This window comes from Pollachius pollachius (genome assembly GCF_949987615.1).
Source record: "Pollachius pollachius genome assembly, chromosome: 5".
Taxonomy (NCBI): Eukaryota; Metazoa; Chordata; class Actinopteri; order Gadiformes; family Gadidae; genus Pollachius; species Pollachius pollachius.
Window position 1 is genome coordinate 16,330,081 of NC_136938.1, and position 21,571 is coordinate 16,351,651.

Here is a 21,571-nt window from a genome sequence, read left to right on the forward strand (position 1 = left end):
CTTGAGGACAGTATTTCAATGAGGAGCATTTAAGATGGTAAATGATGAACACCAATAAAAGTAATAGCTTGGTGAGCAGCCAAGGGCCACACTCAAATTCATCAAAAAGAGAAAGAGAAAATGCCTTCACCGGTTCATCCAAAGGTTATAGTTCACCACTGAAAACCATCTCAGTCCACCTCATCCCTAGTCCTCCCAGACAGGGTTTAGAGTTGCAGGTAAAACCGATGCCACAGACAGACCAGGCCTGTAATGATTAAATTATAAAACCCAACTAATGCCAAACATCGGCTTTAGTTACAGCGCATGAAGGTTCGTTTTCGGCGCCGATTACAACAACTTGTGACTTCTGAGTATTCAATCCCCGAGGAAAGAGACTGTCCAACAGCTGTCGGCGATGGCGAAGGTCAGCGTTGACGTGGCGTGAGCCCTGGATTTCACTTGCGAACGGGCCTGCTAAACACGATACGTTGCATCTCAGCTGTCAGCCGGTCTCTCCGATTGACAGAGGAGTGTGTATAGTCCGAGGTGTGATTAACGTGTCTTAGATTGGGGTATCGCCTTCCTTCCAAGCCAGACGCCTCTACACTGGCCAGGGACAGTAATTAATGACACCTCTTAGCGTCTGGGATCTGTTGCCCACAGGGGAAGATATCCAGCGCTAACCTGCGGCTAAGTGTGCACATTAGCTGAAGTTTTGGCATCTTCTAATCTAAGCAAACAAACATTCTGGCTTTGGAATTCACTTCAGGTCACCTACAATGACTCATCACAATGGCTATATCATGTAGCTATAGCGTTCATATGCCTCTTATTGCAAAGACAATAACGTTTAGTCTAATCAAAAAATCGAATATAATTGCATCGAAGGCTTGATATGTGAACCATAAAGTGTTAATCTGAATTATCATACATCAATGCTTTTCTAAAATGCCAAGCCACAATCATTTTCTTTTCGTCTCCAGTTGGGCTTGAGTTTTTTTAAACATATTAACTATATAAGCTTGGCCTTAATCAATCCAACTAATCCGACTTATATCATCTTTTGGCGTTGTATTGATGTACCTTGACCTAAACAAATTATATTTTTATAAAAGGCAATAAAAGACTTCAGATTCTGATGTGCAGCGATCATTAGATTTAGTATGCTATAACTTCTTTAGTGTTTCAGGGTACATCTTGAAACAGCTCAGTAAAATAAATGAAAAAAACAAAGCGCAGTGCACATACAGCTTATAGTCTTGTTTCTGTTTGGCTCTGCTTCCTTTAAGCCACAATCAATATCAGTTAAGCATGACTGCTTCTGCTAAATTAAGATCAGATGAAGATACTAATTACAACAATCGCAAAGACACAGACATGTTATACTGAATGGACAGCCTCATCTACTTTGTACAATCTGTAGTTCATAATGAGAGCCATGTTCCCCCTATAGCCAGTTGTATCACCACATATAACATCCCTGTAAAACATGATCGTCTTGGGAAGCTGATTGTATGTCTTTATGTTAAGTTGTGTGCATATGGATATGTACATTTCCTTAATGTTAGATGTTAATCTAAAGCAGAGCACAAATCTGGGTGAACATGGCAGTTTGCCACGCAAGCATTTTATAGCACTGCACGCTATAAGTCACAAATAAGACTTTGAATCCTGAATCTTTGAACGGGTAAATTCCCATTCTGCAAAACAAGACTGTGGGCATAAGACAACATGATTGTATCCAGAAGATAAAAGATATATATTTTTTATTTTATAATTAGAAAATAAAAGACATCGTACATAGGGCAACCATATCCATGTTTCAACTGACTAAAGTATGTTGGGTCGTGAGAGCACTGCGCATGTCAGGATGTTTGAATGTGGAAATGTACTCCGAAGCAAAAAAGGACAGTGGAAATTTAAAAGAACGTTGTTGTACAATATATATATATTTCAATATACAATATGAGGTCATGCAAACAGGGCTGAAAATGAAGGGGAGAAGGGGTCACTGATCTCTTAAAGAAGCTTAATTCTCGGCTGTCCTTGACCATCTTAGGGCTGAGCCTCCTCCTATGAGTTACGGACGCATGCCCTGAGATGGCAGGGACAAGGGGTACAAGGTTACACATCAAACCCCCCCACCCCAACAACCCCCCGGCATACACTTCCCCCCGATCTGACCCCAGTAAACGTGCCCCATTGCCTGGATCTTATTTACACTCCAGTTTGTACTGTAATGAAAGCTCCATCATGCAGTATTCATAGGGCCTCTCTGGATGGCCCCAGTGCTGGGCTGTGTGTGTGCGTGTGCGTGTGCGTGTGTGTGTGTGTGTGTGTGTGTGTGTGTGTGTGAAGAGATGATGGCCAGCTCGCTCGCGGGACCCAGGTCTCGGTTTACAGGACCACGTGCGCAGCCAGCTGACTCTCTCTCCCTCTCCCTGACACTCTCACTCAGTGATGGCTCTGCTGACTGACTGGCATGGTGCATGTATACGTAGAGGTGAGGCAGAGACACACTAGAGGGCCCTGGAGCCAATGGAGCACAGAGAACAGGGTCCGGGTCGGGTAAATATACCACCTGACAACTAGGAGGGCTGAGGGCCCTAATCTATGATTAATGATCTCAGCATTGTACTTGATTACGGTCAACATAGGCCAACAGTGTAGTGGTAGTGATACTTTTTATTAGTCTTCATGGACATCTTGTTTAGTAACAGTCTCTCTAATGCCTAAATGACAGGATAATGACATGGTAAAATCTGTGAATTTAAATATTTTGAACAAATCCAATTGCATTTTTTTTTTTACAGTTAAAAGGATCCATTATTTATTGTTCTCCAGTCTGCATTGTTATTAAAGTAGTAGTCGTTTAAAAGGCAAACCGGCAACTCATTTTATGATTAAAAAATATCTGTAATAGTTAGGTTGATGTCTGTAATAGTTACAGGTTTACATAGACAAAAGGACTACATAGTTAAAACATTTCAAACAGCTTACGCTGTATCATTCACCATTAGGAAAAACACCATGATCTTTATACTTGAAAATAATGAATTCTCCAATGTTTTACAGCCAGGATGGATCTGAATTCCATTGTGAATGCACAGAGACTGGGATACAGTACGGAGGCTGCATGATGCTCCCGCTTTTTCATTGCATCCATTCATCCAAGTCTATGTACACATACTGGGAATCTAACTAGCTGGGTTGTCGCAGTCTTCAAGGTCAAACTGACATGTATTTACAAAGATCTGTAGCTAATATAATGGACAGGGCCAAGGACAGGTGATGGCTAATGCTACACATCTCGTGTTATGTCTACGGCACCACAGATGAAAATCCTGTTCATCTTACCAATTATGAATCATGTAGCCTAAGCCATTCTTAATGCAGCCAGCCACAATTGAGTTATCAAACGATTGTAGGATAATTACATTTATTTATCTATGATTTGGTATTATTTAAAGGCCCCAAAACATTAGTTGAAAAATAAATAAAAAAATATGAAGCCTGATCATTTAGTAGCTATTTCTGTTTTGTTGAACTATTTATGTTCTATTTATGTTGAACTAATGCCCTGTTAAAAACCCACTGGTTTTATTTTATTATACTATAGTTATTACCAAACTCATTAGTCAATCCCTTAAGTAACATACAGCAAAATCAATGAAGAGCAAAGAAAGAAAAAAATAAAATCAATGGAGAGAAAAGGACAGGGAATAGAAGGAAAAGTCAACGGCTGGATTTAAACGGAGCCAGCCTCCCATGTAAATGTGCTCGTTTTTAATTGCACCGCAGGATCCGCAAGGTGCATGATAGCTTTTGTGTCCTTGTTAAGGCCTTTATAAGCTGTGGAGTCACACAGGCCAGCGGACGAGATGGGCCTGAGCGAAGGGGAGTGAGTAATAAAAACCAAAAGCCAGACAGTGATGGATGGCCGGGTCAGCGGGTGGCTATGGAGAGCTGAAGTGTTGGTAACATCCAATTGAGTCTAAATGGCTCTGGGTCATAAAAAGGTGCGAGAGGTTAAAAGCAGGGAGGGGAGAGGAGGCCAGGGGAGAGGGGGGTTTCATGGAGCTATTCACTGTGGATAAACCCGTCGGAAGCAGGGGTGCAGGAGAGCACAGAGAATGGGGATCACAGGCTCAATGAATTAGAACACAATAAAAGATTCCAATGGTAGCGCGGCTTTGCTTCTGTCCTGTTAAACAGGGAAACACTATTTTTGGTGGGTGTGTCTGCGTACAAACGTGTGTGTGTGTGTGTGTGTGTGTGTGTGTGTGTGTGTGTGTGTGTGTGTGTGTGTGTGTGTGTGTGTGTGTGTGTGTGTGTGTGTGTGTGTGTGTGTGTGTGTGTGTGTGTGTGCATTATGTATGTCATGTGGTTATCAACTCCTCAGACTGTGGCATATTATAATAACAAGAAAGGCTGGAAAAGCCCAACAGAGGACCGGACTGAATTACCTTTTTTTAAAAAAGCAATTTATTGGAATACCCAAGGTGCCTTGATCGGCAATGAGGTAAAAACCTTTCTGTGCATGTTTCATGGTCACAGGGGCGTGTGTTTAACATTTTCAAAAACAATTTAGACGAAGGGGTTAGGGAGGACAAAGGGAAAAGGGAGAGCTATGTGGAAGGTGAGTGCGATATCTCCATTTCCAGTCAGTGCAGACTTTCTATATATGTCTCCTTACAAATATGGCCTACAACCTGAATAAAACACATTCCTGCATGTCAATACAGACCTTCTAAGAGGACGGAGGACAGAGAACGCAGTTCTTATCAAAAATACAACGACGTCCACTTGATCAAATACACCAGCAAAAAACAAAACCACATAGGGGCACAACTTTCTATATTTGTCTCTAGACGATTTGACAAGTTTGCTGAATACATGAACATTTTGTGAATATTTTTTTCCTCTTGCTACCAAGGTCCCTAATAATACCTATTCAGCTTGTAAAAATTAGATTTTATTATGTCTTGAAAGTCGTTTCTATAGGCCCATCTATTTTTTAATGCAGTAAGCTCACAACCTGACGGAGGACAACAAACATCAATGATCGTCACCACTGCACAACTGGGGGATGATGCAATGAAATCTTGTTTTTTAAATATTCTTTATTTCTCCATATTGGATTGTTTTGATATGAAATGTGACATTAATGAAAACAGGACGGTTACAAACCACCTGGGCATTTAGTAGAACTTGGGCGGCTAAATTATGCTCTGGATGACTATCTAACAATCTTACACTCTTAACAATCTTGACCATCTTCTCCATGTGGTAAACCAGGTTGGGGTCAGCATTGATGCCAGGTAGACTTAGGTGACCGGGCCTCCATGAAATGTTTACAAGATGAGATCAGCTTCCTGTACTGACCTTTTAGGCGCTACACCATCACAACATGACTAATGTTAAGACCTCTGAACTGGGTTAGCTCGGGGCAAGGTAAGGGAGGCAAGCCAATTCATACAAACTTGTAAGATATGGCATTTTGAAGCATTTGATTCCTCTTATGAAACTCTATTCACTTATGAAATTGATGCACTTTAAAAACAACAGAAATAGAGAAATTAACGATTTTATGATTACCTCATAACTAAGTTACAATAATTCTATATTTAAATGTTTAAACTACTAAAACCACTTTTAAAACCAAATAATGAAAACAAATAACAGTAAATAAATTCGATCCTTCAAAATATACATTTGTCTTTCCTAACGTTTGCTCCAAATTAGAGTTCACCTCTACAAATAGAAAAAGCCCAAGCAGCATGTTCTTCAATGCACAAAGCGTATAGGACCAAAACAGACACAGGAATAATAATTGTGTAGCAGAGACCTAACAAAAAAAAGAAAATTCCATCTTCTTCCAACCATATAAAAAATCACCACCAAAGCATATGGATTTTCTGCTGAGCTCAATTGACTGAGAAGTTGTTGGACTAGCAATATTGGCCTTCCCCAGTGCAGTGGAACCATTCCCAGCGCCCACCAAATCACCAATCTCTTTCTCACTCCCTCCACTGTGAGAGATATAGGCTGTTAATGAAAACAACCTCATTGTAGCAACAATAAAACAGGGTAAGGAGAGGGAGAGAGAGAGAGAGAGAGAGAGAGAGAGAGAGAGAGAGAGAGAGAGAGAGAGAGAGAGAGAGAGAGAGAGAGAGAGAGAGAGAGAGAGAGAGAGAGAGAGAGAGAGAAAGGGACCAGGCTCTCAAAAGAATAAAAGTGGATTTAATGGATAAAGAATTTACTGGGGAGGGTTGGGTAGAGCTGCTTCAGAACAGCGACAGACCCCTCTGTCAAGTCAAGGTTACTCTGAACAGTGATCAATACTTCAATCTCAATAAAACAGCTCAATGGTTGTAGATTGACGAGAGTGGAGGGAGGGAGGGAGGGAGGGAGGGGGATAAAGTGGGGAACTTGTATGCCAACCTTGTCATAACGTTTGCAGGGTAGCAATACATCAGTCTAGCCAGGGATCAGGGAATAACTCTTCTCTATCTGCCTCTCTTTATATATACATTGTTGATAACGCATGGTACTCTACACCAATTGCTGACATACCTTACGGCCCCAAATCAATACCATGCACGCCGGCAACCTTCATCTCAGAATACATGAATAAAGGCCAATCCCAATATTGTCACAAAACAAAGGGATGGATGGATGACACCACAAACTGCATGGGAATGTTGGTAGAGCTGGCAGAACAGCTAGGAGGAAGTGAAAGGAATCCTTAACTGCCTAAAACAGCTAAATCGCAGGTTGACTATAGCAAGTCAACTATCTCTAGCAGACCCAACATAGAACAAGTTTTGGAAAAAAGGCCAAGAAATCCTGTGCGGGATATGTATGTGTAGGCCATTTTCATTACATTAAAATAGTATGTTGGACTTTGCTGTTGACTAAACAGATTGAAGCATAGTAATGTGTAATTTAATCAGTGGGACTAAAGCCCATATTTCAGATGGCATCAGACCATTAAATCTTGCGAGATGAGCTTCAGTGTCCCGGATGGAAGTAGAAAAAGTAAAAAAAAATATAAATACAATACCAATCCCACATTGGAGCAATGGGCAGACAGTTACAAACACTAGAACACACTAAGGAAGTGAGAACACAGTAAATTAAGTAGCCATGGATTTGAGAATGTAAGAGAGGCAAAACTCACTTGTACACAGTGCCTCCATTCCCATGGCCAAGCTGCTCCTGGCAGTGAATATCCTGGGCATTCATCTACAGAGAGACAAACCCAGTATAGCATTAGCTACAGAGTATCATTTACACAGAGAAGGCTCAGATAGAGTTCATGTACAATTAGAGCACATGCTAGTATCAATAGCGGTACATATACAGGAAATATATACATATAAAGCATGCGTATACATAGAGTTCCAGAATGCACATTTATCTTTTGTTTAAATAGGCCAAAGACGAGGACATAGGAGTCAGTGGAGGCCACGTGCCACACTGTTGGCTACTGTATGTTGTTGTCAGGAAGTAAACAGTAAGAGTAACAGAGAACCACAGACACAGAGAGGGGAGGGGGGTGGATGTAACTGGAGGCTATAAACAAGACAGGTCATTTCAAGTTCAGAACCCAAGGAAGAGAGGGAGAGGGATGGAGAGGCCCAGGAGGAGGAGATCAATACAACATTTGCTGTCCAATTTATAAAAGGGACATTGTGCCGGGGTGACGGTGGAAGCTGAGCGATGTAGAGTTTAATGACGATTTGTTTGCTGTCGTCGTTCCATTTCACTTTGATAAAAGGTGTCAGAAGGGGGTAATATACACCGTGGCCCGGCTGACGTGAGGTGAGTTTGGGGGGGCTGGGGAGGGCCTCCAATTCCCATCACTGGACCTATGTATATATTTTTTTTTTTTTTTCCCTTCCAGAAATGTAAGCAAAAATGATAATATAAAAACTCAACAAGGCCTCTGAGATAATATTTTGTTCGCTTGTTAAAAACATGAAAGCCGCTTAACCCAGAAAGCGTCTCACATGATGTGCCATGATATAATTGCATGGCATCAATCTAAGTTCAAGACGTTGCAATACCCATCACTGACAATGTCAAGAGTGATGACGTAAATAATCAACTTATTTGATGCACTTATGCACACACATACAAACACACATACAGGGGATGGAAGGCAATGGCCGGCCAGTAGTGCCGACACAACGACAGCAGCAGGAGGTTGAGTGTAAGGGAGGGAGCCTTAGATAAAGTTGAGTGTATTAGACAAGACATACACCAGTATTGGACCAAACACTATCCTTCACACTGAAAGTCAAGTCACGGCCATAGTCACGGCAGAACTATGCTCTCATGCTCCTTCGCCTCCATGGGACTCATACATTTTTTGGAAATAGTCAAACTTTCCATGAGATCGGCAGGGATGTCCAGGTGTTTATTTTTCATTTTGGACCAAACCTTGACCTTATGTTTAGCTCTATCTTCTCTATATTATTTGTCGATGTGCTTTTCACAGCCTTCAGAATCCATTCGGAATGACTGAACTGTTTCCACCGGGAGTCGGGACTACACTTCATACAACCGGATGGTTGACAGGTGTATGTGTGTGTGATGCTTGTGGCACCGTGCTTGTACTTCCGGTGTTGTATCCAATGAAATCAAAAACACGCACAACACACACACACACACACACACACACACACACACCTCGATTGATTGGATTACATTGTTGGAGGCGGCAGGGCTAACAGAGATGAAAGTGGACAGATAGGAGAATGGAGAAAGAGAGTGATCCAACAGCTCTATTAGCCCACCGTGGCATGTACACACACAGACGCAACCAGTCCCCCACTTAATTGTCTTTCTGACATGCTCTCCCTGCCTGTGTGAGAGTGAGTGTGTGTGTGTGATTGCTGAAAGTTGCTTATGAAACATACAGATAGGAAGCTCCTTAACTGGATACAATGTGACTAGATGAAGGTGTCGGCAGGCCACTGCAGAGGACACGCAAGTTGGATATTGGAAAATAATTCAATTAGATTAGATATAGAAATAGGAATATTGGTATTCCTTTTTTGGACTTCAACTAAAAGATCATGTCAACATCGGGATAGACACAAATTAATTCATGGGTATTTTAGCAAACGGATTAGCTTTGTTAAATCTTATGAAAAACGTAAAATATGTTAGGATACTTACCACCCATATATAAGAGCAACAAAGGCTAAGGTAAGAAAAACTGCTGAAGAAGAGTAAGAGGGCCTCACCTGTCCATTGGTCAGGATCTTTTTCAGTTCTGCAGAAGACTTCTTTAGGCTGTTTATATGTAAAACAAACATTTACATTGGTTTAGGGGCAACAAGCCTTACAGGTGTGTTCATATTCCCAAGGCATAAGCGTCTTGTGCTGCTCACCTGCTAGTGGGCACAGGGTCTGGGGTGGCCTGGGAGCATTCATGTGCTGAGCTAGGTCTCGTATTCACCTGATGAAGTTGCCACATACGAAAAAGGTAGAAATATAATCAGATGGACAGATTGGGAAATAGAAAGACAGACTCAAGACAGACAGACAACAGGAGTTGTTTGAGAGGAGAGACCAAACATTTGTATGCCCCAATGGTTCCAACAATACAGACAATGACTGATGGTCTAAAGACTCAGGGAAGATACACTTTGAAGGACATCAATAAAAGCAATTTACACATTTTACTATTGTTCTTCTTCTGCGTCTCTGGACATGTTTACGGCAACATCTTGGCTCAACCCAGATATTAAACAAAGGAGTGGAGCATAGACACTTAAAGAGGAGGCTAAAAATAGCACTTTTAATTGAGGTCATAGGGCTGGTGTGTTGGGTCCACTAAAGGCACGGGGATCCTCTCTTTAATTAGTGCCCAAGAAGACCTCATTTAAACAGATAGCCCAGACTCCCCTCAGCCAATTACTTTTATATTGAAATGAAAGAAAACAGGGGCAAACATGCTTAAAAGGCTTGGAGGAAAAAAAAACATCATCTTCACCAAAACAGACCTCTGGCCTCTGAAGAAGAAAGACGGAACCCCTCCGAGAATACATTGAAAATAATACACTTTCAGTATCAGATCTTTATGATTGCCAATGGTGGCCAACTTAAAAAATGGATTACCTTGAAAAAAAAAAAAAAAAAGGCATGACAAGGTGTCAGACCACTTAACCCGTTGTAATTAGCGGGTGGCTTTGAACACAACATATGCCCAACGTCGAGTGAGAGGGCTCTGGGAGGGGAACTACGGAGGAGTGGGTGGGGCTGGGGGCTTGTAATGACAATTTCATGGCTGAGATGAACAACATATCCACGCCCCAGACTGAAGTTTGGAGAAACCGACCCTGCAATTCCCTGCTGATCCGACGTAAGGAAGGAGACGGCGGTAATACTATGGAGGGATAGGCGTCGGTTTATCGCTGCTGTTGTGCATGGCTATCCTAGCGTAAGCATGTCGATATGGATGGAGGGCGACAGGGAGAGGGAGATAAGGCACTGGGTGCATAGCTGCCCATCTAAATACATAAATATAGACAAGGGGAACGGCGGAATGAAGTAAAGCAAAGCCTTGACTTCAATTGACATTTCAATAAGTGGAACACACCATTAAAGATCCACTTGCCTTCACTTTATTTTTTTTCTCCATCCCCTCTTTTTTTTTCTTGCTCCCTCTCCCTCTCTCTACCATTCTAGGAGGCAGCTGAAACAATTACTGAGATACGTACCTTGAGGCCATGTATGTTCCGTATCCCTGGGGTCTTGCCGGCTGAAACAGTAATTGACTAGATTGTAGAACACATCACTGTGCCACTTACAAAATGTACTGGAAAAGAATCAGTTCTTCAGTGGAGAACGAGAGAGAGAGAGGGAAAAATAACTGAAATAAAATAAAATGAGTGTGACTGAAATTAGTTGCAGAGGAGAAAGTGATTGAGATGTAGGGCTCTTAAGACCACAGGGGAAGGAGGGGAGGGAAAGAAAGAGAAAAATGTACTTCTCTCGCTCTTAGCGCCAAAGTAGGTATGCTCAAGCTTTCCTCAATTCATAAGTAGATGTCTAAGAACATATACAGAATTGCTCTTCGAATGCATATCAAAGCTTCGTCTGAACCAGAATTTGTAATACAAGTGTGCTTGGAGATGTCATTACATTTACCACAGCAATATGTCAAGGGTCCCGTCATGTTTGATAACGGTTGGTTATCCAATAAGTCTTATGTTTCACTTGTTCCCATCTCATCTGAGCTTTACACACAGTTCAATTCCTGACAGCAAAAAGTGGACTGGCTGACCTCACCTTTCTTCATTCATTAACAGCCAATTTACATATGTTTTGATCTTAACTTCTGTAAATAGAACCTTTTTGTTTTGGCCTCCAGGCTTTATGTTAAAGAGGTTCACTACTGTGAACGCCTTTAGCATAAAGGGACATAAGTATATTCATGAGTTAAAAGGGACAAATTCGAGGTATAGGGTCAATTAACAGTGCGGCTCTTTAGTACACTGTTGATGTGTTGTTGCAAAAAAACGTTGATTCAGTACCCTGGAACAAATTTAACAATGAAACAAAACATTGTCCGATTGCTACATTTAAACTATTTATACGCCTTTTTTGCTGGGAAAAAACACTGACTGAGTGTTGAAGAGAACCCTTTTAACACATGGAAGAGGTAAAAGACTATTTAACACACACACCTCTTGGAAATATTTGCAGAGGCTCTGGCAGCAGTCCATTGATCCGCTGTTCATTCATTGTGTTGCAGTACTGAAAGCAGAAGTGGAGAAAAGGATGGATTCAGTTGAATGCGGTCCAGAAAAATACTTTGAAAAAAGAAAAATCACTGGGCCCCACAAATAGTATATTAACAAACCTTTAGTCTAAAAATATAAAAACGCCAGACTGCCCATATCAGTACTCAGGGAATCTATTTTGAAACCAAAACCAAACTCAACAGTGGGTTACAAACAACACCAGGATGCCTTTCTAACATTACATGCATACACAAATATATAATATGAGAAAATGGAGCGAGTGAGGTGTTGAAATCTGTTGCCGGCGAAGACGGATGCCCTGTGGGTCTGTTCGGGGAGAGTGTAGCATTAACCCTTATTCCTCCAGGTCAACAATTTACCAAGCGTCCATACCCTGAAGGGCTAACATGCACACGCCTGCCAAGGCAACATAACAATTGATGTTTCAGTTAAGCAAGCCATCTGTTAAATTGTGTGTGTGTATGTGTGTGTGTGTGTGTGTATATAGTCCCTGATGTTAGCTAGAGAGCCCCAGTCGCAGATGGGCAAGACCAAACAGTGTGTGTATATATATATATATATATATATATATATATATATATATATACACATATATGTATACATATATGTACAGTGGCTTGTAAGTTCATGTGTGTGTGCATTTGGTCTAGGGAGGACAATGCCCCACTAGAGCTTCTTAACCCTTGCTATCTGGGATCCGGAACGCTTAAAGCACGCAACCAGATCACACCGAAATAAGGTAATAACATGTTACATGTTATTATTACATATTGACTGGATTCCCACATAGTGAGGGCAGGGTTTGGTCAGGGTTTGAAGGCAGACAAAACAGAGTGACACAGCTGCCTTTAAAAGGACCTATTTATCACTGTCACCTCCTTCCTTGCTCCTAGCCTTCTGCTTTCACCCTGCCACGCTCTCACGGGACTCATGTATGAACAATAGGGCCAAGTAAAACACACGCCCCTACCCCCACCTCGCAAAATCGGGTCGTTCTATGTTTGGGGCCTTGGGGCGGGTGGTGTCATGGTGGTGGTGGTGGTGGGCGGAGGAGGGGCGACAAGACATAACTTTAATTTTCTGCTCAGCTAACTTATTGATTAAGCTCGCAATTACCACCTAATCGGTCGAGAGTGTAGCATTCAAAGACATTCTCCTTTGTTGGCCAATAACTAAACAGTCTGCGATGCCAAATACCATCACTCAGCCTTAAGGGACAAGAGAGGGTGAGCGGGCAGGAGGAAGGAGGGGTGGGGGTGGCGGTGGTGGTGGTGGTGGTGCCGGCGGTGGCGGTGGTGGTGGGGGTGGGCCTCATCATCATTAGCAGACTAAGGAGTGCTGGGGAGTGAGGATGGTGGAATTAGGAGCGCTGCCTCCAGGGGGAGCTGAGTGAGAGATGAATGAGGCCACGGCTCTTCTCCTGTCGTCTTCGTCGTCTTGCTTCGTTTTTTCCCATTTTAGCACACCGACGTGGGGCTGCGCTGTAACTTTCAGCAGCGCCCGGCTGTCTTTCAAGGGTGTCGACCAATGATTAGAGACGGCTGGCGGAGCGCTGGGTCTCACAGGAGCATGTAACAATCAACGTTCTGTGAGGAGGACTGGGGAGGGCGGGGGGGGTGTTACAGTTAGGGGCTCTTCGCAGATGGATGTTAATTAAGTGAATTATTTGACCATTAATTGTGCTCTGCAATATGTAGCCTGCAACTTTTACTGGGTAATATAAAAAAGAACTTAGCTTCAATTAATTAGACTGGAAAAGAAAGAAAGAAAAAAAGTGTGATTATCAACGTGTTATCTGCTCCTTATCCCTTACAAACATAGACCAAAGACGCACACGCACACGCGCACACACACACACAGTTACCATTGGAAAGCCTAATTAATTGTCCTGATTCTGCCTAACATGCTGCTAATACCTAATTCCTCTTACTTGTACATAATAGATGTCTGCTCAACATGAAATGGAATGAAAGACATAAAAATAATCACTCCCGCTACACTGGAGTGGCCTAATTGTGATTGCCAATAGACCAACAAAAATATGAATATAAATGCATGCAGAGCATAAGCACCATGTGAGGAGCACCTATTAGTACACATGGATGGGGCCGGTCTTCCTTGTCCCAATGTCCTTAGAGAGCCCATGCATTGCTCTGTTCAAGACTGCTAGAATACTCAATAGAGTGGCGAAGTCACGCCCTTTCCGGTAGAGCCCATGGGACCTATGAGATCGAAAAATATGAATGGGTTTCAATGGAGAGAAAGTAATTATTTTCTGGTCCCAGTCTTTATATGCCCTGGATTATACATATGTTGTTTGTGGATTTAAATGATAATTTTTCATGCAAAGAAAAAGAAGTTTGATAATGTTAGGTTTTGTGTGAGGCAGCTTTGTGAACTACAGCTCTTCGCTGCTCTCGACGCGAATGATATACGTCACCACCCGCACTTGGAACTCTGGTACAGACATGGCGATCTCTCTGCTCCACTTCACCGCTTTTTTCTAAGGGGAGGATAAAAGCATCGAAAGAGGTGAAAACCATTATAAGATCGGGCATGTGGAGAGTTTCAGTTATGACGATGGGGAGATTGTCGGTCTTGTCCACGCCAGTCGCAGGGAGCGTGACGTCACATACGAGACGTGTAGTCTTTCTCATTGTTTTCTCTACAGCCTTTAACTGAACAATTTCACAATAAACCGTCAAACTCTTGACATGAAAAATTATCATTTAAATTCACGAACATACGTGTAATCCGGGGCATATAAAGACTGGGACCAGAAGATAATTACTTTCTCTCCATTGAAACCCATTCATATTTTTTGATCTCATTGGTCCCATGGGCTCTACCGGAAGGGGCGTGACTTCGCCACTCTATAGGCAAAGTATTGTCAAAAGTAGAGAGAGGGAGGAATTATATTGAAACTTATTAAATTACCAACATAAACCACCTTTTTGCAGCAAATACTTTAACAAAATTACACAATCATCACAATTATTATATTACAATAGACAAGCTATAACAAACAATAGACAAGTTCACAAATGTATCATCAATGCATGCATGCAAGGCAGTCATTGAAGTGTGGCATTGCATTTCAATCCGTATTGCAATTGAAACAGATTATCGTACACATTAGCTATTCATATGATGCTTATAACAATGTCATTCATTAAATACAATGTCAGCACCTCTATGATCCCACTGAGAATACTGAAACGAGCAGCTTGAAAACTTATTTTACAATTAAAAAAATATTCTACAGAAATTGATTTAACCTAACCTCTATTAATTAGCATCCTTAATTAGTCGATTATTTCTTCGTAACATTTGAAATGGTTTTCTCAAATGCAGCATGTGTGAATTTTGTGAAAATGTCAGCAAACATGGAAAGGTGAATGAAGTAGCCCTTCGTCCGCAGCAATGCCTCAACAGTGTACGCTTCTATGAGGGCAGACACTGCAAGAGTAGTGTAATGTAATTATTAGCAGAGCGTGTCTGTATTCCAAGTCCTGTCAAAAACTGCCAAGTCAGTATCATTCATGGGACCAAATGTGCCTGTACCATTAAAAAGAAAATTATATACTTTCCCTTTCAAATAATATGTGAGCTGGAGCACACCAGTCGAAATGAACGACTGCAAAGTAAGCATGTATCCGGAATAGCTCACTGGGGCCGCTGTGAATTATCCTAGTGATTCTCATTTCAATGTAAATACACATCAGGAAAAACAAGAGCCATTTACGCACCTCTCTGAAAACTTTACCAGTGTGAGAAAAAATAAAAAACCTTAGAGGACCTTCAAAACAATGTTCCCTGGATACGAACAATGGATGGATGAATAGCACTACAGCTCAAAGTCTCTCTTGCTTCTATGCACTAGATTGTTTTCTCTCTCTTTCTTCTCTCACACACACACTTTACAACAAAACAAGGGCAGCAAATTTAGCCTGATGGGGGGTAAAAGACAGAAGAAGATCTCAAAACGCAGCCCGAGGGGAGTCTCATCTCTAATGAGGCAAAACTTTAAGTACTGAATAATAAATAATAAAAATTGACAGTTCATTTAGCCATCATGCTACTTCGCTGAAAAAGCCATTACCGTAACTATGCGAATATTTTCTGCCAGTACATAAGCCGCACATGCTAACAGCTAATCCTTGAAGTCTCCATATACGCCGCACCAGTGTAAAGGCTGCAGTAAGAACTGCCCAATTTAAAGTACATAAAATCATATCCGAAGGCCATCGCGTGTTGCTGAAAGTTGCAAAGACTCACAACTCCTTTGATTATAACTTTATTATATATCTATCTTATATATGCGTTTCGCATTTAAAAGCTGCATTATAAAAAATCTTTCTGGGAAAACCCTTGGAAATTCTGTGACTTTTATGTATAAGGATTTCTGTGAGATTGGCAGGATAGTGTCGAAGGATTACATGCCGGACTCAAGACTGGGATCAAAATGGTTTGCAAGTTTTATTCAAATAACAATTCAAAAGAACTGCAATATCAAGCAGATGCTGTGTGAAGGAAGTTGTGTCTTTCGGATCCATTCTTGATCAGAGTCCGACTGTGTTACGGCTGAGCTTCAATATAAAGCGGGTCGCACACCAGACGAGTCGCGAAGCGCAATGTCGGGCAGCGTCCCGTTGTAGAAAGGAAAACATGTCGGGAGGATTTGATGGTCTTGTTCTGTGTTTTATTGATAGCAATTGATGCGATGTGGGCCAAGGTTTTGAACGTCAAAATGCGGCTTTTTGAATGCTCTTTTTGGAAAGACAACCCACCTAAGTTCCAATGAAGACAAACTGCTTTGATCATAACACTAGAAAAATGTGTTTTTTTACATTTTGCATGTTTCAAAGAAATTGCATCGTATTAGTAGTGCTATTAAGGAGCATGCAAATTAATAAATGCACTATTCAGGATGCCGTATCACCAGAAAATAAAGAAAAATATCGGAACTGGAGTATATTACCCAAATAGCAGCCTGGTATTATTAGTAGGTTACTTGTTCAACCTGTTTGTGGCAGTGGGGGATTACCATTCATTGTGGCAGACTGATTTGGTCATACACCTTTTAATATAGGGTGCAATGGTATATAGGCCGCACAACCGTAATTTGTCTGAAAATGTGTATCTAGGCCGTGGTCTATATTCGTGTAATTATGGCACTCTTTGTGCATTGGGTGTGAACATTAAGTATAGGGGAATATGCCCCTGCCTCTCATTGCAGAGACAATCCCTGGTAGAGAAAGTGCAGAAGGGAATCTGATAAAAGTAATGTCCAAGCACTGAGAGTTCACCACTGGACTCTGCTTGCTGCTAGATACACGGACAATATAGTACCAGAACAGCATATGGGTTGCAAAGGCGCCTGTGATAATCTGCTATATCTCTTATAAAACCATATCAATGAAGGGACTTCCTTGATTATTTTGATACCTAACAACTTAAGCATCTATGAACTATGCATTAGACAAAGGGACAAGGAAGTTGCAATTTATATCAGAAAGGATGAAGGATCAATTCTTACATTGTCATTTACTCTTGGTTGAGAAAAGTTGGGTCCAATATTTTCATTAATTTTCGATTCACAGGTTAACAAGTAACATAATAACAACAAAGTGAGTGCCAAAGTGGAGTAGCCTAACAGTCAGATAATAGACAATGCAATGGACAAGTAAGGAGTAAGGACTTTTTTTTTTACATAAGCTTTTGAGACACAATATTTGCATCCCAAAATTCAAAGATATAGATATGTCTGTGTGGGTTCACTTATGGCCAAGTTGCAAATAGACAATGCTTTATGCAAGATATTAGAAAAAAATATTAACTTTTGTGCCTCAACAAAAGACCATCTTGACTCTCCTGGTACATAAACTGAGCTGACTGAAGAATGTAATAATATTTTATGATATTAACAATTATCAACGATAGTATGAATGATAACCTGATGAATAAAGTTATTTTTATTTTGTCTAGTAGTGACTGATGGTGGAGCCCACCTAACAAGCACTGTCTGCAACAGGGTTCGAGTTATGATTCAATCTCTGTGGGGGTCTCTAAAAATAAATAATAACTATAGATGCACAAGTAAATATGTAAGGGATAATGTATGACGCCGGTGATCATGACTATGTGTGCATACAATGACCGCTTTCAAGGAAAGTGGACTTTTTGCCTCTGATTCACGTCTTTTGTATCCAGTGACGGACTGGGAACAAAAAAATGCCCTGGCATTTGCACCCACCAGCTGCCCACGGGGCGTGCGCGTGGCCGCGCGTGCAACTCGCAGATACAACTTTTCACGCACAGAAAAAATCTGCACTTTTGATAGCCCCAGGGATGGTGAACTTAAACTTAAGTACGTAAAACAACTGCCCCCAAACATGGACATATCAATGCACAACCCCAATGCAGAAAAAATCAATGGATCATCAGAGCCAGCCGCTCCATGATAAAAACATGTCTTACCGTCATGCGGTTAACAAAGTACAAAGGAGCTTGCTCTCTTCTCCGCAACCCTGTCATCCGAATCCAAGTTCATACGGACCTCTGTGATGGCGACAGAGTAGGCCTATAGCTTCCAACTTCCAACATCCCCAAACACGCAGACGCGGTCTAGCCTACTCGATTCAGTCTTCAAATTCCCAGAATTAATTGCTTAATTTAAACTTTTGCAAACAAATAATCAAGTAAAGAAAATACAAGTAGATTTGTTTTATTTAGAACCATGCACATTTTTTAATATCTGAATAAGAAATTTGGCTACAAAACAATGTAGACCGATGTAAAAGTTTAGGGGAACCATGACTGTGATATAGAGACCCATATCTCTGATATAAATACTCATATTTTCTCTCTGATCCGCCGGCCGGCCAACGGCCCACGAGAGCCCGCGGCCCCCCCAGCACCCGACCGAATGCGAGCCCGCCCAGTCCGCCAGCCAATCAACCGGCATTCGGCAAGTAGTCCGGTAACCCATCAACCCCAGCGTATTCGGTTGCTAAGTGACGTCAACGTCATTGGCAAACTATTTCTCCTCTGATCAAGACTACCAATGGTTACAAATAAATTGTAAAAAGACACACCTTGTGAAGTTATTTTTTTGTTTTGGCAAGAAGCCATGTAAAAAGCGGGATAATGCTTCAGGTCGAAGAAGCAAGACACCTCTGCTTTGCGTCGGTGTCCGGTTCGCCCTGTTGGGGCTTATCTTCCCGATAATGACCAGCGTTCTATACATTATCCCTTACTTAACGTCAATATTACTCTGTATGTGGAAGGGAAAATAGATTTATTTGTAATAAAAATATTATGCTGCTGTATTTTCAGAGACCCCACAGATATTTGAGTTTGCTGCTTTCATGGGAGCCAGACCTCTCTCTATGGGAGCTTAGCTCCCACTGGCTCCCACCTAACTCGAACCCTGGTCTGCAACCCACAGCACTGCACCTGTTATTTCCAAACGCATTGCTGACAATGATATACATTGCGGTACTGATTGGTTATACTCACATAAGATAACATGGCTTTAAGTTCTTCGTCACTTCTTACAGTAATTCTATCCCCAACCTCATCTTCATCTGAAAAACAGAGTAAACATATCTTTAATGACACACAGAAAAGAAACATGTTTGGGATCACTGAACAAATCTAAAGAGGCGAAGAAAAATAGCATGCATATAAATTATATTTGTATGCACGACATTTGACTGAGAACTTGGTCTATTACAGTCAACCTACTACAGCACCAACAGGATATGCAAAGCATTAAATATAGCACAGGCGGAGAGGAGAGTTAATCAGTGCTGTATTTGTTTAATCTGCTTCCAAGGTGATCATTGAGAATGGTAGGATTTCACATTAGGTGAGATAGGATTTCATAATACCCATCTCCTAACTCTATAGTTGAGCTAGTTTGCTAAGCTTTGTGCATACAATAGCCAATCACTGATATAAGGGGTGATAACAACAACTTCTGACTAAAAGCACAATCTAATAAAAAAGTACAAATGTAAAAGGCTGCAGTACATTTACATTTAAAAAGCAGCTATACTCAATGATTAAAAAAACAGAAAAGCAATGTTACAGCCACCAACCATTTGCTAGATTAACCGTGTATTTATAAATTATAATGTCATCAGAATGTTATGATTAAGAAGGGCTAAGAAACAGAATTAGTGGCTGGGGCCTTGTGGTAAATAAGTACCTATTTTTCGGTTTTTTATATCCCAAAGTAACAAACCGCTGTCAGCAGGTGAAATCTACAGACACGGGTTGCTCAAAGTATCACAGGGTTTCCATTCACATCGGCTTCTAGCTTTAATAATAATGTATGTGGACTTAATATAAGTCGTTATTTTTGTCGTAAACAATATACTTTTTTTATTGATTCGAAATCGAGCTAAAAAAAACGACACGGAAATGTGAGGAGAGCAAAAGTTAGAAAGTAACTTACATTCAAATGCAGTGACTGTGGCTTCTGGCATCACATCTCTGATGGCGACCTGGAAATGGTTCAGTGTTGAAACTGTCAAATGAGCAGTTTGTAATAACAAGAGACTGTACCTAGAATAGTTCAATCTTCTAAATTCTATGCTTCGATGCTAGGTATTAAAGGTATTAAAAACCTTGCGCTGTTGTAGGTAGAGCCAGCCTACTAGGGAAACAAGTATGGCATAATACCTTCAGAAAAAGTGTTTGTAATTAATTTTAAAGTCTCACCAGCAAGTCATTGAAGTTTAGAAGGGATGGACAGTCGACGGAGGAGTCCATGTCTCCACTGGGTGTTTTTATGCGGATTACTATTCCTTCGGTTTCCATTGTGTAAATGTTATTCAAAACAAGTAAAAGCATAACAGAGAAATAGGACACATCATAGTCCACCTCGAAAGCTGTCAGCTAAGAGGCTACTTTCCAGGAGTAGCTTGCTAGCGGTAGTCGCTGCATCCTGTTTTATTGCAGCACATAATGAAAACGTGTATAGTGAGTACTTCAGAAGAAAACATTAACAACTTTCTTTAAGAATTTGTCCTATGTTTCGATGAATTTATGACACATTGAGTTAAGGCAGATATTTAGACTGCGTGCAGCTGAAATTAAGACAACACATTTGACCAGCATTTCCGAATCAACATCCGTTCAGTGCTTTTCAAAGTAAAGGTAATTTTCAGTATAAAAGCGTTTTTGCAGGTTTGAACACCGTAGTAAGGACAAGTGAATAAATAGTTACGTTTTGAACTATGTGGTGACTAAAGACTATAAATATTAAGAATGTATTGTATTTTGGGTTCAAAATATGAAACATATTGAAAATGTTTTGCGGCTAAACGAGACGAGGGTGGGCGTGTCCATTTGGTTGTTTCGCCGTGTATATTAATGTAATTAATTGAGGTAGCCTCAATCGCTAGTCGCAATGCTAACACTTCAAATTATTAACTAAAATATTTAATCAAAAGTTTCACAGACTTTCACTGACAATAGCGTCGGTCATGGATTGAAACGGATATGTGTGACGTAAACATGTCCAAAAATCTGGTGTTTTAGTGGGGGGCTTGCCACACATTTTTGCATCGAGGTTTTCTTCTGTAGGATGGCCTCTATTACCCATGTCTCTCTCTTGTAACAACTCAATTTTATCAGATGCAGCTGAAACCACAATCGTCATATTTCAAATGTTTTCTGATGTCTCTTTGGATTCTATGTGGATTTGTGTGGCAAGAACTTTAACAGAGCTTTAATAAACTACAAGTCTAAAGAAAATATCAATCTTACACCAAGGCAACAAGATAATTATTGTA

The 21,571-nt window shown here is 41.0% G+C and overlaps 1 protein-coding gene across 2 annotated transcripts in view; it reads right to left on the reverse strand.

The window, feature by feature from the left end:
• Positions 1 to 20,880, reverse strand: part of map2k5 (mitogen-activated protein kinase kinase 5) — a 50,296-nt gene extending 29,416 nt beyond the window's left edge. Inside the window, exons 1-8 of one of the 2 annotated variants that reach the window (XM_079736163.1) lie at positions 20,496 to 20,880; positions 20,230 to 20,278; positions 19,287 to 19,354; positions 11,688 to 11,757; positions 10,719 to 10,759; positions 9,387 to 9,454; positions 9,240 to 9,288; positions 7,166 to 7,230 (exon numbers count right to left, since the gene is read on the reverse strand). In XM_079736163.1, the coding sequence (XP_079592289.1) occupies positions 7,166 to 7,230; positions 9,240 to 9,288; positions 9,387 to 9,454; positions 10,719 to 10,759; positions 11,688 to 11,757; positions 19,287 to 19,354; positions 20,230 to 20,278; positions 20,496 to 20,627 (542 nt within the window). In that variant the 5' untranslated portion in view covers positions 20,628 to 20,880. Of the gene's footprint in view, positions 1 to 7,165; positions 7,231 to 9,239; positions 9,289 to 9,386; positions 9,455 to 10,718; positions 10,760 to 11,687; positions 11,758 to 13,837; positions 13,971 to 19,286; positions 19,355 to 20,229; positions 20,279 to 20,495 lie in introns of those variants that run through there. The other variant, XM_079736164.1, reaches the window with a different exon arrangement.
• Positions 20,881 to 21,571: the final 691 nt, after the last annotated feature.